At 43.3% G+C, this 19,450-nt stretch overlaps 1 protein-coding gene across 2 annotated transcripts in view; it reads right to left on the bottom strand.

The window, feature by feature from the left end:
- slc39a6 (solute carrier family 39 member 6) overlaps positions 1-19,187 on the bottom strand; it is a 35,380-nt gene extending 16,193 nt beyond the window's left edge. Inside the window, exons 1-4 of one of the 2 annotated variants that reach the window (XM_039003631.1) lie at positions 19,077-19,187; positions 8,382-8,589; positions 2,070-2,697; positions 1,564-1,720 (exon numbers count right to left, since the gene is read on the bottom strand). In XM_039003631.1, coding sequence (XP_038859559.1) covers positions 1,564-1,720; positions 2,070-2,697; positions 8,382-8,584 — 988 coding nt within the window. In that variant the 5' untranslated portion in view covers positions 8,585-8,589; positions 19,077-19,187. Of the gene's footprint in view, positions 1-1,563; positions 1,721-2,069; positions 2,698-4,657; positions 5,040-8,381; positions 8,590-19,076 lie in introns of those variants that run through there. The other variant, XM_039003632.1, reaches the window with a different exon arrangement.
- Positions 19,188-19,450: the final 263 nt, after the last annotated feature.

Here is a 19,450-nt window from a genome sequence, read left to right on the forward strand (position 1 = left end):
ACAAAAGAGTCATGAGGAACCATACTCTTCAGACGAGAAAATGGAGCTTGTGCAGATTACCAGTATGCACTATTATCAACCTCGCAGTTAATATTTATCTAAAAGGTACCAAAACGCATGTGAAACTCAAGGTCAAAGTCAAGAGACCTCGGCCACTTGATCGGTACTTGAGTGTCCAACTGACTTGCCATGGAATTCAATCAAAGCAGCTATCGTTACATTACATGTCATTGTTGTCTGCAAGTTGAATAAACCGAGGATACTGTAAAAATGAAGAGATTCCTGCACACTGCTAGCTCACACAGTTCCCCTTTTGTTCTGACAAAGATTGGTTGACTGAAACATTGGCACTTCAAACAATTATTGCATTATGCGAGCACAGGTATCATATTATATATTCCAAAGCACCTACCCGAGACTCCCACTAGATTAGCAAGTGTATCCCATTTTTTTATCACTTTCTGGCTAGACAGTGTAAGATGACTACACTTTCTGTAAGAGGGGATACCGGCTCTGTCGAGATTGTTTCGAAATCCATCCTCTGCTCGTCTCCTCCCCTTCAACAGCACTGATTGGAAAAGACCTGACAGGTGAAATCAATACAGCGCATAGAACGGCTGGCTTTGACCTGGACCCGGGTCCCCAATAGCGATGGCACTTAGGCTTACAAGTGTTTTAAACACTCATCTTTCCTACAACAGCGGAAGATGTAACATGCGTTTCCCCAAACATCACACAGAGAGAACGGCCACTAAGTGCGTCGTGCGTCGATACCGATGGGATCGAAAGGGAGCAGCGCTCCCGTATCAGCTTTCTCCATTCAAATAGTTCCTTAAGAATATAATTATTTCACAATACTGACGACGGATCAGCTTCAGAGATATTACCACCTACGGCTGCAAATATTGAGGCGGCTTATTCTAATGCTTACCCAATAAAAATTCACTAAAAAAAAAATCAGATTTGGTACATCATTGCGCACGTTAGGCCACACGTCATGAAATATATTGAAAGAAATTACAGACAGTAGCCTACGTGTAGCAAAATAGAACTCGATTTGAAAACACCTATAGCCTACTGTTTATATGTTAATGCAGTCATCTCGGTTTCCATTTGAAGCATCGTTTTATACATCACTTATCTGTATCAATTGCAAAGACATTGTCAACTTCATATTTGTAGTTTAACTTCAGAACAAAAAATGTTGGTGGTCACAGAGACGGATCAACTATGTGATTTTGTTTAGCGGAGCTCTTGTGTATTAAGTAAGGCGGGGGGGGGCAAAAGAAAAAGCATCTAAAGACGCACTCAGCTGTTCGATGAGTGGTCTGAGCTGGGCGTTAAGATTACAAGCGTTTTCAAGTGCAACATTAATAACGACGGTTGTGGTAAACAGCCTGGATATGTAACGATGCTCCCTATGAAGAGTCTAACCATGAACTTAGCCTTGAGATGCTTTTGGGAAACCGGGCCCTGGTCAGTTCTTTAAGATCAGTTCAATGAAATGAAGAGAAGAGGTCCGATTTTTTCCCCCCGACAATTGCGAAAGAGCCATAATCATACCTTTGTTGACATGCTGGGGTGGTTGGTTGCCGTGCAGTATGCAGGACTTGGCATCGATCTGGTTGAGAAGGGCAGGGCACAGGTAGCCGAAGTCACTGAGAGACAGGGCCCCTTCGGCCATCCCGTGGGACGACAGGATACTGGAGGCATTCAAACACTAAAACACACAACGACGATGCAAATTAGGACCCAAAAATTGCATGTGACCAAATACACAAAATAAATACGATGCAAGCAGATACGGTATGACCGCTTGATGATTTGTCTTGACAAAGATATGAGAGAGAGATCCCGAGTAGAAAAATGTTCTGAATATGGGACAATGAAATAACTGGGAGACAGAATTGAGTTCAAGCACATCAGATACCTAAATATGGGAAAAACATTTGTCATGTACAATGACAAATGTCGGAGTGGTATGTGCAATCGGAATTATGAGTATGAGAATGTTTGCGTGGTTTGAATATCAAACACCCCCGAACGCCACATTGCTGCCCAAATCATACCTCTGCTTTCTCCTGTATGTGATCTTGGCTCTGGTTGTGGAGGCTGTCCTGACCATGGCTGTGGTCATCATGACTGTGTTCATGATCATGGTTGTGATCATTATGGTCATTATCGTGGTCATGGTCGTATAAGTGCTGGTTATCCGAGCCCTCCGGCCTGACCATGGGTGGCTGCGTTTGGTTCTCAGCCCCCAGAGAGTTGCTGACCAGTATGACAGTGGTCAGACTAGCAGTGGGGGCTTCCCGCCGACTGCGCACTGCCTCAGTGGTGGTGCTAATCTCCTGCGCCGCGGTGGTTTTCTTCACATAGAGGTTATGGTGGGCATCCGAATTCTCCACTTTCTTCCCCAGGACAGGGTCATCTACTTTGGGCACTTTGGGGGTCTCGGGAACCTTTTTGGGCTCAATGGGGGGGCGGTGGGAGTGCTTTTGACGGTGTGTGCCATTGTGCTCGTCCTCGTGTTGGTGGTTACGGTGGTGGTTGTGGTGTCCATGCCGATGCCCCTCCGCTCCGTCGTCCTCGGGTTGCTCATGGTGTTGCACCATGACCTTTCGTATTCGGTCGAGTCCCACGTTTTCCAACAGCCGCTTCAGGCCTGCCAGCGAAATGGTGCCATTCTCCCCGTACCTGTACAATTTCAAATAATGTATATTTAGGCGTTATGCAGCTGATTCTCATCACCTTTGTACACAGGTTCACACATTCAGAATGTGAATTAAAAAATTGCTATATTATACCCTATTGAACACACTCAAGTTGTGCATATAGACCAGAAAAATGTTTTGAGCAAAAGGTTTGTGTTTTTTTACAAATGCAAACTTCAAGGAGTACGGCATTCAAGGAGTCGATCTGGTGGAAATCCATGATCTCGCCAACCTCCCCCTTGCCTAAAGGAACAGTAGAAGAAAGGCCCATGTCTAGCTAAAGAATGGCACTGCAATGGATATCTGCTGTTTTACGGGCTTGTGTTGCTGATCGTAACTTCTTTTGGACATAATGAATTCGCCATTGTTTCCTATGACCCAAAGTGCTTCTGGACATCAGAACAGTGATCACTAACAACGAGTCAGCAACGCGGGACATTCTGCTCAGGCCCTAATCCCAGAGACTCGGAAAAGACGGTGTAAGAGAGGCCAAAACCATGTCAGCTAATAAATAATGCGCCTCTACCCTCAGTTCTATTGGCGAACATACAATCACTTGAGAACAAACTGGATGACCTCTGTTCGAGACTATCCTATCAACAGAACCTGAAGAATTGTAACTTCCTATGTTTCTAAGAGTTGTAGCTGAACAAGGACAAGTAGCTGGTTTTTCTTTGCATCATCAAGACCATACAGCAGCGTCGGGTAAGGTTAGCGTGGAGGGGTGTGTCTGTTAGCAACAGCTGGTGCGCGATCTCTAATATTAAGGAAGACTCAAGGTTCTGCTAGCCTGAGTTAGAATACCTCATGATAAGCCGTAGACCATTACGTTCACCAATATATTTTTCTATATTTTTTCATAGCTGCCTATTACCGCCACAAACCGATGCTGGCACTAAGACTGCACTCAACGAGCTGTATAGGGCCATAAGCAAACAAGAAAATGCTCATCCAGAGCCGGCGCTCATAGTGGCCGGTGATTTTAAACTGAAACCTGTTTGACCCAATTTCTACCAGCATGTCACCTGTGCAACTATAGGAGACAAAACTCTCGATCACCTTTACTCCACACAATGGCATTGAGTAGTTTACCACATCAATCACCGGCTTCATTAAGAGCATTGATGACGTCATCCCCACAGTGACCGTACGTACATATCCCAACCAGAAGCCATGGATTACAGGCAACATGCACACTGACTTAAAGGCTAGAGCTGCCGCTTTCAAGGAGCGGGACACTAATCCGACGAACCATCAAAACAGGCACAGCTTCGATACAGGACTAAGATCGAATCCTACTTCGCCGGCTCTGACGCTCGTCGGATGTGACAGGGCTCGCAAACTATCACGGATTACAAAGGGAGCCCCAGCCGCGAGCTGCCCAGCGACGCAAGCCAACCAGACGAGCTAAGCGCCTTCTATGCTAGGGTAGAGGCAAGCAACACTGAAGCATGCATGAGAGCGCCAGCTGTTCCGGACGACTGTGTGATCACGCTCTCCGTAGCCGATGTGAGTAAGACCTTTAAACAGGTCAACATTCACAAGGCCGCAGGGCCAGACAGACTACAAGGACGCATACTCAGAGAATGCACTGACCAGCTTGGCAAGTGTCTTCACTGAATTTTTTCATCCCCTCCCTGACCCAGTCTGTAATACCTACATGTTCCAAGCAGATCACCACAGTTCCTGTGCCCAAGAACTGAACTACAGGTCTTCTCAAATCCACCCGTACCCAAATATCTGAAATGCGAGCCGGATCCAGAATTCTAAATAATGTCACAGTTCTGGGTCGGATCTGACTAAAACAGGTTTTGGGAATGTGTAATTTTAACTGAGTTGTCCGGAAGGGCCCGTACAGATCCGAACGAGACTGCTGAGAGAGAAATTGCACAATGTATGCTGCTGCTCTTGCTTTCCACAAGAGTAAAGCATGGCGCATGTACCTTGTTGTTGTTGCTGGCAAATCAAGTCATCAAAGCGGCAACAGGCTACAGTCATAGAGCCTCCGTGTGTGGCAAAAGTTAGGAGATAGATAGGCCTAATCAATGGAAGAAAAATGACATGATTAAAAGGAGAAGGATAGGCTGCAAGAACCAACAGGTAGACTGCTTGCTCCTTAACATTCTGAACGGAGTGGTTGTTATTGGTAACTGTAGGATAAGAAAGTGCATGCACTGAAGCCTGAATTAGCCTAGCTAGCTAATGTTAACTAGCTTCTCCTAGTTTAATGCCATCAAGACAGGTACTGCGTAGTCATATTTTATGATAAATAACATAGGAGACTAATAGCTGCCATGGCTATAGCGCAAGTCGGTTTGGTTGGTTGAGGTCTCTCTTCTCGCCGTCCCTCCCTCGTCTCTGCGTCACAATACGGCCCCTCTCCCTCCGTATCAGCTCCGGTTAATGAAGTAGCTTACAAATATACTGTATATTTTCTGCTGCTTCCCTCACTTGGATTGGACCGGGTCTGGATCCAACCAGGTCTATACAGAACGGCTATATACCGGGTTCAGGTGGGAAAGCCCCAGGTAGACCTCTAGACTGAACACCTCCCTTTGCAACTGGATCCTGGACTTCCTGACGGGCGACCTCCAGGCAGTGAAGGTAGGCAACAACACATCTGCCACGCTGACCCCTCAACATGGTTGGTGGGTTGGGTGCTTAGTCCCCTCCTGTACTCCCTGTTCACCCACGACTGCGTCGGTCAGGCACGACTCCAACACAGTCATTAAAACCTGTTGAGGATAGGGGGTGCTGTTTTCACTTTGGGGGAAAATCGTTCGCAATTTAAACGGCCTCGTACTCAATTCTTGCTCGTACAATATGCATATTATTATTACTATTGGATAGAAAACACTCTCTAGTTTCTAAAACCGTTTGAATTTTGTCTGTGGGTAAAACACAACTCATTTGGCAGCACACTTTGTGACCAGGAAGTGGAAAATCTGAAATCTATGTTCTGTTCAAGTGACTGCCTATAAATGGGCATGACACGTATGACTATACGGGCACGTCATACACCTTCACCCGGATGTCAAGAGGAAGTGAGAGGAAAAATGAGTTGATTATCTCTGTCTGACGTTGAATAAGCCCTCTTGGAACAACGTGTCCCCCATTTTCTGTTTTCTGCAAGGCGCGTGGAGGGACCTGTTATTGCCTACTGGAAAGCTGTCGTTATGGTCGAATATGATCTCCGGCTTTGATTTTATTTGATACATGTTACAATATCATCCTAAAGTATGTTTTTTCAATATAGTTTCATTAGATTATTGAAATTTATTCGGGACTTTAGGCGTGTTGCGTTGTTTGACTTTGTTGACGTTGGAGAGCTTAGCGCCGCATGGCCAGTGTGCTTGCTAATTCAAGAGGGAAAAAGAACGTTCTGAATCCAAACAAAGACGCTTCTGGACAAAGGACCCCTTCTACAACATTCTGATAGAAGATCAGCAAAAGTAGGAACCATTTTGTGATGCTATTTCATATATATCTGTCGAACTGTGTACTAGTAGCTTTGCGCTCAGGTTTTGGTTATTCCCTTACCATAACTAAGTCTTATGTCGTAATGAAGATATTTTTAGAATTCTAACACTGCGATTGCATTAAGAACTAATAGATCTATCGTTTCCTATACAACATGTATTTTTTTGTAATGTTTATGAATAGCTATTTGGTCAGAATAGGTGAGAGTCTAATAGAAATATCCGCACAGTCTGGGAAAAAGATGCTACGTTAGCACGTTATGCTACGTTATGCTACGTTGTATAACCACGGATTTCAGCTCTAAATATGCACATTTTCGAACAAAACATAAGTGTATGTATAACCTGATGTTATAGGACTGTCATCTGAGGAAGGTTTATGAAGGTTAGTGAAATTTAATATCTTTTGCTGGTTTATTCGCTAACGCTAACGTGCCTATTGCTATCGCTAACGTGCCTTGATGAATGAATGCGGTAGTGTGGTAGGCTATTGTAGTAAGCTAATATAATGCTATATTGTGTTTTCGCTGTAAAACACTTTAAAAAAATCGGAAATATTGTCTGTATTCACAAGATCTTTGTCTTTCATTTGCTATACACCATGTATTTTTTCAGAAATGTTTTATGATGAGTATTTCGGTATGTCACGTTGGTGTCTGTAATTATTCTGGCTGCTTTCGGTGCAATTTCTGATTGTAGCCGCAATGTAAACTATGATTTATACCTGAAATATGCACATTTTTCGAACAAAACATAGATTTATTGTATAACATGTTATAAGACTGTCATCTGATGAAGTTGTTTCTTGGTTTCTTTGGTTTGTTCTAGGTTAGTTTGGTTGATTTTGTGCATGCTACCTCTGCTGTGAAAAATGTCTGTGCTTTTTTTCTATTTGTTGGTGAGCTAACATAAATATATATTGTGTTTTCCCTGTAAAACATTTTTTTTAAATCGGACATGTTGGCTGGATTCACAAGATGTGTGTCTTTCATTTGCTGTATTGGACTTGTTAATGTGTGAAAGTTAAATATTTCTAAAAAATATTTTTTGAATTTCGCGCTCTGGCTTTTCAGTGGAATGTGGGAGGAGTTCCGCTAGCAGAACGCCGGGGCTAGACAGGTTAAGTTTGCTGATGACCCGACGGTGGTAGGCCTGGAAACCAAAGACGATGAGACCGCCTATAGCGAGGTCGTCAGAGACCTGTCAGTGTAGTACCAGGACGACAACCTCTACCTCAACGTCAGCAAGACAAAGGAGCTGATTGTGGACTACAGGAAACGGAGGGCCGAGCACGACGGGTCAAGAGCTTCAAGTTCCTCTGTATCCACATCACTAAGGATCTATCATAGTCCCCACACACAGTCGGAAAGAGGGCACGACAATGCCTCTTCCCCTTCAGGACACTGACAAGTTTTGGCATGGGCCCACAAATCCTCAAAATAATTCTACAGCTGCACCATTGACAGTATCTTGACTGGCTGAATCACCTCTTGGTATGGCAACTGCTTCGCATCCTACCTCAAGGCGCAACAGAAGGTAGTGTGTACAGCCCAGTACATCACTGAGTTTGGGCTCCCTGCCATCCAGGACCTCTATAACAGGCAGTGTCAGAGGAAGGATCTAAAAAAAATTACTCCAGCCACCCAAGTCATAGATTGTTCTCTCTGCTACCGCACGGCAAGCGGTACCGATGCACCAAGTCTGGAACCAACAGGATCCTTAACAGCTTCTACCCCCAAGCCATTAAGACTGCTAAATAGTCCGGGTAGCTATTTGGATAACTAACTGCATTGACCCGTTTTGCACCAACTTTGACTCATCACATAGATTATAAACGGTAGTGTATCTTGTTGCCTAGTCACTTTATTACTAGTTATATGTACATATCTACCTCAATTACTTCGTACCACTGCACAGCGACTCTGCAGGTACCCTGTGTATATAGTCAAGTAATCGTTACAGATTGTGTATTTATTACTTTCATATTTTCTCTCTCTGCATTGTTGGGAAGGGCCAGTAAGTAAGCATTTCACTGTTCGTAAACAACCGCTATAGACTAAACATGTGACAAATAAAAATTGTATTTGATGTCATGACTTACCTGGACTACCTATTGAGATGTGCCTTAAGTTAAGTCAGGTGTTAAATGAGGTGAAAAGGAGACTGGAGCTCCACTTGAAGGATTTACCTGTCGAAGAGAGCTTCCAGGTGCTGCCGCTGGGTCTGTTCTGCCATCTGGGTGTCGATAGTGGACAGAAACTCACTGGCACTTTTACCAGTCTCCCCGTTGACACGAGTGCACTCTGGACCAGTGTCCCCAGTAGAGCAGGGCCAACACATAGCAAGACCCAGCACTGCCAAGGCAGCTGCTGCCCACCTCCTCATTGCCATTCCCTCTACAAGGAAAAGTGAACAACATGGTCATAGGTCAGTTGATTGCTCAAATAACAGCTTGCATTTGTTTCGGTAGCTATGACCGATACCATGTTCACACTGTCGTGCTGACCCAAATTATGCAGGCGCAAATAAACTCAGCAAAAAAAGAAACGTCCTCTCACTGTCAACTGTGTTTATTTTCAGCAAACTTAACATGTGTAAATATTTGTATGAACATAAGATTCAACAACAGGTTCCACAGACATGTGACTAACAGAAATGGAATAATGTGTCTAAATCAAAAGTAACAGTCAGTATCTGGTGTGGCCACCAGCTGCAATAAGTACTGCAGTGCATCTCCTCCTCATGGATTGCACCAGATTTGCCAGTTCTTGCTGTGAGAGGTTACCCCACTCTTCCACCAAAGCACCTGCAAGTTCCCGGACAATTCTGTGGGGGAATGGCCCAAGCCCTCCGATCCAACAGGTCCCAGACGTGCTCAATGAGATTGAGATCCGGGCTCATCGCTGGCCATGGCAGAATACTGACATTCCTGTCCTGCAGGAAATCACGCACAGAACGAGCAGTATGGCTGGTGGCATTGTCATGCTGGAGGGTCATGTCAGGATGAGCCTGCAGGAAGGGTGCCACATGAGGAAGGAGGAGGTCTTCCCTGTAATGCACAGCGTTGAGATTGAGCTTGTTGTATTTGCAGGCAGTCCGATGATGCTGTGACACCGCCCCAGACCATGACGGACCCTCCACCTCCAAATCGGTCCCGCTCCAGAGTACAGGCCTCGGCGTAACGCTCATTCCTTCGACGATAAATGTGGATCCGACCATCACCCCTGGTGAGACAAAACCGCGACTTTTTAGTGAAGAGCACTTTTTGCCAGTCCTGTCTGGTCCAGTGACGGTGGAGTTGTGCCCATAGGCGACATTGTTGCCGGTGATGTCTGGTGAGGACCTGCCTTACAACAGGCCTACAAGCCCTCAGTCCAGCCTCTCTCAGCCTATTGAGGACAGTCTGAGCACTGATGGCGGGATTGTGCGTTCCTGGTGTAACTCGGGCAGTAGTTGTTGCCATCCTGTACCTGTCCAGCAAAGTGTGATGTTCAGATGTACCGATGTGTTGTTACAGTGGTCTGCCACTGCGAGGACGATCAGTTGTCCGTTCTGTCTCCCTGTCTTAGGCGTCTCACAGTACGGACATTGTAATTTATTGCCCTGGCCTCATGCCTCCTTGCAGCATGCCTAAGGCACATTCACACAGATGAGCAGGGACCCTGGGCAGCTTTCTTTTGGTGTTTTTCCAGAGGTCAGTAGAAAGTCATCTTTGGTGTCCTAAGTTTTCATAACTGTGACCTTAATTTCCTACCGTCTGTAAACTGTTAGTGTCTTTATGACTGGGAGCATGGGAAACAGTGTTTAAATCCTTTACAGTGAAGATCTGTGAAGTTTTTTGCATTTATATTAATTATCTTTGAAAGACAGGGCCCTGAAAAAGGGAAGTTTATTTTTTTGCTGAGTTTATTTCCTTTTCAGCAGGGTTAGAGAAACTATGGTGGATGCATAACCAGGCTTGCCGGCCATCTCAAAACAGCTTGATTTGGCCGTGTTCAGTTCGGCTTAGTAGTGTGAAAAGGATATGATAAAGAAGACTATCGAGACTTTGTATTCAACAGCCCACACAATAAATCTTAGTGTGTGTGTGTGTTAAGTGAATGAGTGAGTATCAATGTGTGTGTCGGCACCTGAGCTGAGCCATAGAGCAAACTGAGCATTTACCACCCCATTATCAGATTAGGGGTGGGGACAATTTATGCTTTTTGTCCCGACTTTCTGAAATCCATCACCCACTGATTAACTATGCATTTTTGCAGATAAATATTAAAAGTATTAGCTTAACTTTATTTATCTTTAGAAATTAGCATGGCATTTACTGAGCCAATTAATATAATGCAGCTTTGTATTTTACACCCCATCTCCAAAGCAAATGGTTTAGACCGTTTGGAAACGTATGTAGCTCCCCGACCAATGCGACAATACGCAGTTCACAAAGACGATTGCTGTCCCTTAAGAAATTACCCTAAAAATGACTGCTTAAAGCAAAACTATTTCTAATGGTGAACCTGAACAATCGAAATAAAATCTATAGGATTGAAAACCCCAATCAGCAGTTGGATGTGTTGTGTGTCCACTCCGCTAGGCTAGGCTATACCACTCCAGTAAATCTATTTTCTACAGCGAATTTGGAAACAATGACCTGGCAAATTACATTGGTTTCTATTAGTTGTCAACCAATAGCTTTAGTAGAATAGTAGAAAACCAATAGCTTTTGCTCATGATGAAAATATATTGTATGGTCATCCTCACAAGTCAACCCAGTCCTCCTCGAAAGCCATTGGGGCAGCAGGTAGCCTAGTGGTTAGAGCGTTGGGCCAGTAACCGAAAGGTTGCTGAATCCAATCCCTGAGCTGACAAGGTAAAAATGTGTTGTTCTGCCCCTGAACAAGGCAGTTAACCCACTGTTCCCCGGTAGGCCGTCATTGTAAATAAGAATGTGTTCATAACAGACTGGCCTAGTTAAAGATTACATAAAAAAAATATTATAATAATAAAATAAACTCTGGACCTCAAAGCCAGTTCCACTGCTTCTTTTTCTTCTTCAGTTGTCCCCCTCTAATCAGGGACTGATTAAGACCTGGGACTGATTAAGACCAATTAATTAAATCAGGTAGCACAGAAAACCAGCAGGCTCTGGATCTCGTAGGTTAAGAGTTGAATACTCCTGACCACATACAAGAATTTCAAAAACTTTCCTGAGCTACAGATCATATGAGAAAAATCAGTCAATTGAAAAATTCATAAGGCCCTAATTTATGGATTTCACATGACTGGGATTACAGATATACATCTGTTGGCAATATACATCTTAAAAGAAATGGGCCTCAAGATCATCACGGTATTTCTGTGCATTCAAATTGACACCGATAAAATGCAATTGTGTTTGTTGTCCGTAGCTTATGCCCGTTTAATCAGCTTCTTGATATGCCACACCTTTCAGGTGGATGGATTATCCCGGGAAAGGAGAAGTGCTCAAACACGAATATAAACAAATTCGTGCACAAAATGAGAGAAATAAGCTTTTTGTGTGAAAGGAAAATTTATGGGATCTTTATTTCAGCTCATGAAACATGGGACCAACACGTTACGTTTATATTTTTGTTCAGAGTAGTTAACGCCGGTAAAGTGGTTTCATTTAGGGACCGGGGAGAAAACGCAACTCCAATACACTGGAAAGATTGGTCCTGTGCAAAATGTTATCAGTTTGACCAGTTTTAAGTCAACGAAAAGCTGAGAAAATGATGAAACACGTTTCTGATAAAACTTCAGTACTTGCATAACAGTGTCAGAGACCACACACTACAAGCGCATTTTCTCAAGAAATGCTGAAATAAATATATTTCTCCACTCCTGTTTGAGACAAAATTAACATTAGTTGTATAATTTTACTGCAAGAAATGCATCATTCTGCAGGAGTTCATATTATATTGTGCTACATGTGAGATGTTATAGGCCTACAGTCAGTGTCCATATTTCACTTACTATTCCATTTTACCCATATGAGGAATATTCAGTTTATTCATGGCTACAGGGATACTCGTGAGCAGGATATCAAAGATGGGTGTAAAACAGATGATCCCGAATAAGACCATAAGCGGGATATGAGCTACTATTCGGAATACAGTGCGCATGTACACGTGGTCATTGTGTTTTTAGAACTTTTACCATTTAAGACCATAACACTGAAACCATTTCAACTGCTGCCGCCTAATGGTTTGCTTGTTCACTGGGATTGGTCTAACTAATCCAGACCTTTATTGAAGGGAATAACCCCCACAGAGGCCGTTTCCAGGACAAAGATTACAGTGCTTTCGGAAAGTATTCAGACCCCTTGACTTTTTCCACATTTTGTTCCATTTTAGAATAAGGCTGTAATGTATTAAATACAACAATAAAAAAAATCTTCCCACACACAATACCCTAAAATGACAAAGTGAAAACAGGTTTCGTAATGCTTGCAAATGTATAAAAAAAAAAAGAGATATATTTTTTTAACATATTATTCAGACCCTTTGCTATGACACTTGAAATTGAGCTCAGGTGCATCCTGTTTCCATTGATCATCCTTGAGACATTTCCACAACTTGATTGGAGTCCACCTGTGGTAAATTCAATTGATTGGTCTATATCAGTGGTTCCCATAGTTTTTTTTAATAGTCCCGTACCCCTTCAAACATTCAACCTCCAGCTGCGTACCCCATCTAGCACCAGGGTCAGCGCATTGTCAAAATGTTGTTTTGCCATCATTGTAAGTCTGCCACACAAACATAAGAACGAGTGTGAGTTTGTCACTTCCCACGAGCCGGGTTGTGACAAAGAGCTCTTATAGGACCAGGGCACAAATAATAATTAATGTTGCTGCTCTTTATTTAGCCATCTTACATATGAAACCTTATTTGCTCATCAAAAATTGGGAACAACTCACCACAGGTCAATGAGAAGGGTGTGCTTGAAAGGATGCACATAACTCTGCAATGTTGGGTTGTATTGGAGAGTCTGTCTTATTAAATCTTTTCACACAGTTTGTGCCTGTATTTAGTTCATGCTAGTGAGGGCCGAGAATCAACTCTTACATAGGTACGTGGTTGCAAAGGGCATCCTTGTCTTAACAGAGTGATTTGCCAAGGCAGGATAGTCTGAGCGCCGCCCTATCCAGAAATCTGGCAGTGACTTCTGATTAAATAACATTTTCACAGAACCGCTTGTTGCAATTTTGATGGGGCTCTCTTGTTCAGATATCGGTAAGTGTACTGGAGGCAGAGCATGAAAAGGATAACGAATCCAGTTGTGTGTCATACGTTTCGGGAAAGTACCTGCGTAATTGCTCAGCCAAATCACTCAGATGCTTCGCTATATCACATTTGACATTGTCCGTAAGCTCGAGTTAATTTGCACACAAAAAAAAAATCATAGAATGATGGAAAGACCTGTGTGTTGTCCCTGTTAATGCAGACAGAGAAGAGCTCCAACTTCTTAATATAGCCTCAATTTTGTCCCGCACGTTGAATATAGTTGCAGAGAGTCACTGTAATCCTATATATATTCAGATAATTCAGGCGAGAAAAAAACATCACCCAGATAGGCCAGTCGTGTGAGAAACTCGTCATCATGCAAGCAGTCAGACAAGTGAAAATTATGGTCAGTAAAGAAAAAAAGTTTAAGCTAGTCTCTCAATTCAAAAAAATGTGTCAATACTTTGCCCCTTGATAACCAGCACACTTCTTTCTGTATGTTGTAAAAGCCTTACATGGTCACTGCCCATATCATTGCATAATGCAGAAAATACACGAGAGTTCAGGGGCCTTGCTTTAACAAAGTTAACCATTTTCACTGTAGTGTCCAAAACCTCTTTCAAGCTGTCAGGCATTCCCTTGGCAGTAAGAGCCTCTCGGTGGATGCTGCAGTGTACCCAAGTGGTGACGGGAGCAACTGCTTGCAAGAGCGTTACCCCTCCACTATGTCTCCCTGTCATGGCTTTAGTGTTGGTATCTGTACTGATGGCACATCTTGACCACCAAAGTCCATTTGATGTCACAAAGCTGTCCAGTGCTTTTAAAATATCCTATCATGTTGTCCTGGTTTGCAGAAGAGGATGTCTTCCTTAATTGTCCCCCCATAAACGTAACGGACATATACCAGGAGCTGTGCCAAGCCCGCCACGTCTGTTGACTCATCCACCTGTAATGCATAGAATTCACTGGCTTGCATGTGAAGCAGTAATTGTGTCAAAACATCTCCTGCCATGTCACTGATGCGTCGTGAAACAGTGTTGTTTGATGAAGCTTTGTCTGTATAGTTTTTTGGGGCCTTTTGCCCAAGCATTGTCCCAGCCATATCTGCGGCAGCAGGAAGAATTAAGTCCTCCACAATAGTATGTGGCTTGCCTGTCCTAGCCACTCGGTAGCTCACAATAGAAGACTCTTCTAGTCCCTTCTTATTAAATGGTATCTGTTGCCTTTATACAGTGGGGCAAAAAAGTATTTAGTCAGCCATCAATTGTGCAAGTTCTCCCACTTAAAAAGATGAGAGAGGCCTGTAATTTTCATCATAGGTACACTTCAACTATGACAGGCAAAATGAGAAAAAAAAATCCAGAAAATCACATTGCTAATAAATTCATAAAAAACCTACAAATTATGGTGGAAAATAAATACTAGGCTACCTGTATTTGACATTGTGTTGTTATTTAGCTGAAAACTAGATGGTTAATTTTATTTTTGGCAGTTAAACGAGGCCACCCGGGAGAGAAATAAATAAATAAAATCAGAGCTCTAGAGCTGTCCTAGAGCTGGCCACACTGAGCAATCGGGGGAGAAGGGCCTTGGTCAGGGAGGTGACCAAGAACCTGATGGTCACTCTGACAGAGCTCTAGAGTTCCAGAAGGCCAACCATCGCTGAAGCATTCCACCAATCAGGCTTTATGGTAGTGGCCAGACAGAAGCCACTCCTCAGTAAAAGGCACCTGACAGCCCGCTTGGAGTTTGCCAAAAGGCACCTAAAGACTCCAAGATTGAACTCTTTGGCCTGAATGCCAAGCGTCACATCTGGAGGAAACCTGGCACCATTCGTACTGTGAAGCATGATGGTGGCAGCATCAAACCTGACAGAGATTGAGAGGATCTGCAGAGAAGAGTGGGAGAAACTCCCAAAATACAGGTGTGCCAAGCTTGTAGCGACATACCCAAGAATACTCGAGGCTGTAATCTCTGCCAAAGGTGCTTAAACAAAGTACTGAGTAAAGGGTCTGAATACTTTTAAATCTTTTTTTTAAACCAGTTTTTACTTTGTCATTATGGGGTTGTGTGTGTGTAGATTGAGGAGTCAAGTTTTATTTAATCCATGTTAGAATAAGGCTGTAACGTAATAAAATGTTGAAAAGGTCAAGGTGTCTGAGTACACTGTACATATGTAAGTACAGTATTGTAATAATTCATAGTTACACTGTAATAACATGTAACTGGTGTTAAATATAGTCTGTAATTACAGGGGTGTAACAACAAATGCTTGGTACCATGCTTGTTACAAATGTTAAAGTTTCCGATAGCATCCTAAAGCACCATTTTTCAGCCTGCACAAACCACGTGATAAGTGTTATCCAATTGAAAACCGACCACCTCATTGACACAACTCTGCAATAAAGATCTGGAGTCTGATGCCTGGGCCCAGTGGCAAAATTGGCTTCACATCAAAAATTACTTTAAATTGTTAAATATTTAATGCTGCATTTGACAATGGGTCAACCACTTTAACCATCAATTAAACAGACACATGAATAAACAGTTAAAATTGTGAGAGTCATTTGTGCTTGCCAAATTATAAGCCTATTAAGCTTGGTTGAATAAGGGTTTATAAATGCACTTAAAATGGTCATAAGACAAACTCCATCATGTAACCTTACAAGGGTTTCACTGTTGATGAACATTCTCACTTTTGGATGGGATGCATTGGTGCAATTACTTACTTATAACAGGAAATAAGGCATTATGTCAAGATCTGCCCATCTGCGCAACACTCAAAATAACTGAGGTCATGCAGCAGTATAACGGGGTTGAGAAGGTCAGTGTGTGCAAAATCCAGGCATGAAAGATTGCCTTGACTAGCTAGCTAGGTGTCTTAAAGATGGCAAATATTCTATGGTCCCTACTCGCTAGCTTACTAGCTAGCTAACGTTAGCTGGGCTCGATGGTCTCATCTTCCATTAACCTGTTTCCTCAGGGTATCCGTACCTCAAGGGTATTACATGAATAAGTCTGTAACGTAACAAAACGTGGAAAAAGTCAAGGGGTCTAAATACTTTCCGAATGCACTGTAAGTCTAAGAGAAGGACAAACTGAATTACTCTCATGGAGGACCGACTTGACTTGTGAGGATGACCACACAATTTAGTTTCATCATGAGCAAAAGCTATTGGTTTTCTACCCAAAGTTGCAAAGACAATTGCCATAAATAAACACCAGCAAAATAGATAAAAGGGTGTGACAGGAATAGCGGCATCTAGTGCGCAAAACCTGGTACTTTCACACTTACAGGGAAAGATAAGTGTGAAACGGGGGGAAAAAACATCACCAAATTCACTGAGAACACATTACATCGAACGAATAAACAATACACCAAGCTTTATACTACTTGTCAAACAGAGAACTGATACTGTATACTGGCTGTTGGAGTGGGCGAGATTTGGTTGGGGAGGCCCCCACCTCGCAGGCAAAACATTTTAGTTTTCCGTCTTCTTGACTGCAGAGATAACATTGTACATTTTAAAGTTAATTTCCTGCAATTCTACACATTTGGCCAAGATTTATGCCATGTTAATGAGATCTGAGTGAGTGTGATTAATAAAATAAAAAAAATGGGGGCACCTGAAGGTCACAGCACTGAGCACATGCCCTGCGTGGCCTGTTGGTATTCAGCCACGCTTATTACAAGTTTAGATAGATGGGCTAAACTAACTTACCAATCTAAAAATTGGTAGCGGACATGGTTAATTGAGTGACTGTCAGTGACTGACATAACAAGAGGAAAGACTGCTGATGCACAACCAAATTTCGAAATTACACCTTGTGCATTCTACTATTCTAACTCAACAGTAAATTGAGACTCTGACTGAAGGACTGGAGACACTAAGCGACCGCTTATGTCTGGAGCCGACCCTGCGGGTGTGGCCAGTCCGTGGGTGGCTTTTGGCAATTTCTCATGTCTTACTCATTGTTAGGAAGACGTTTTGTCCAAATCGGATATATATTGAATATTAGAAAGGGAAAAAAATGGCCAATTTGATGCAATCAATTAGATACATTTCTCACAGATCAAATTATATTTCATCTAAACAATGTTGCAGGAATGCTAACCCTATCTGTTTCTAACTACAGAAACAATTTCAGAATAATCTGAGACGGTGGGTGTTGAAATTCTCTTTCTTGCGCCAAGGTGAATCAGGTGTGCTAGTTCACACTTAGATAGCTACAACAAGCCATTAAAAAAGATTATTATTTCATCTGTGCTATTAGCCAATTAGCTAGCTGGCTAACTAGCATGAAGTGATGCATTGCCATTTCAAAACAACAGGAAAGCAAGGCAACAGTAAACATGTTTTCCCCCAGAAATGATGCAACCGCTCTTTATACTTCTACTGGTCAATTTAAGATAGGACTCCGGTACACAGGCAAAAGGCGGGGGCGCTCCAGTGACCTAGGTGGCGGTAATGAACATAATTTTGGACGCCAAGCAACAAAAAACCCTATATAAGAAGGGGTGGGGGCGGCAATGGTGTCCTTCGCCCCTGCCTGTCGGTCACCGCTTTATTGCGGGTCTGTTAATGACTGCGAGGACAGGTGTTCAGCAGGCTGGAGCGAAAGAAACTGTGTGCTATCTAGCTAGGATTCCGGTACACAGCAGGCGGGATAGCTAGTTAGGACACCGGTAGACAGTGTCCTTTGCCCCCCGCCTGTCGGGCACCGCTTTCCAGCAGTTCTGTTAACGTTGAGGGCAAGAGTTCAGCAGGTGTAAGCAAAGGACACTGTGCTGGGACTCCGTTAAACAGCAGGCAGGAGAGACACCGGTAGACAATGTCCTTCTTCCGCGCCTGGCATGCTGGACAGGGGGCGTTCCTGCAGCTGCAGGAATGAAAACATGCAAGAATGCCACGAATTGCTGGCCACAATCACACACACTATTGTATCTTTATGGCAATATGGTCAACATTGCTATCCGGGATCCTTGGTACGTCCCTACACATTCCAAGTTGACATTTAAAATCGTTTCGGTAGGGGTTTAGGGTAGGGACGTCAAAGAAATCGGATTGCACCAACCATGACAAAACGCATCATTTCCCGTGTTTGATCAGAATCGGGCCAGTGGTGTCTGAGATTAACTAGCTACGTAAATACGAACGTCGACAGATCCATACTACTAGTTCGAGGGGGACAATGAGTCGTGTTAGCATAACCACGACAAATCACTTATCACAAAAGGCCAACATGCAAGTACCCAGACTTATAGCTAGATATTTATTTATCAACAGATGCGGCATTTCGAAGGAAGAACATATGGTGGTTGCTTGCGGGCCTTGCCAGGGCCTAGTCAGGGTGTAAATGATAGGCAATCATGCGCAAATTAAAAACAATACAGTTGTGTTTTGTAACGACCACAGGAATCTCGGAGACGAAATACACCGAGTTTACTATCAAAAGAGAGCGCCATGAGCTGAATTTATGCACTCTGCACTAGCAACATCTACGGTGCCGTGTGCATAGAAAACGTCAAGCAGCATAGACCGGAAACTAAACAAACCCATTGAACAAAAACGCAAGGCGGGCGACATACTCCGCCGCTTGATACATGTGTTAAAATCTAGCTAAACATAGCACAAGGAATCTCCTACCTGGAAACCGTAGCGCTTGTAGGATACACGTTTCTTCCAAACCTTCCTTCGAATGAAGTGTGTGTGGTACAGAATAGTGCTGACTAAAGTATTTATCACGGGAGGAGAGACGTCTGGTGGCCAAAATGTGCAGTAGGGTGCATACCAGTATTAGGTGTCTTACCGCCACCTACCGGGATGGAGTGTGGTGAGACTGGTCCCAGGGACGTGATCATTCTTCTGAGCGTTTGCCTTTGATGTCAAATCAAATTTTATTGGTCACATACACATGGTTAGCAGATGTTAATGCGAGTCTAGCGAAATGCTTGTTCATAAGTTTGACAGTGAAGGAGGATGTGATCTGTAGTTTCTGCTCCTGAACAGTTAGGATATGA

Source organism: Salvelinus namaycush, chromosome 11 (genome assembly GCF_016432855.1).
Source record: "Salvelinus namaycush isolate Seneca chromosome 11, SaNama_1.0, whole genome shotgun sequence".
Lineage (NCBI taxonomy): Eukaryota > Metazoa > Chordata > Actinopteri > Salmoniformes > Salmonidae > Salvelinus > Salvelinus namaycush.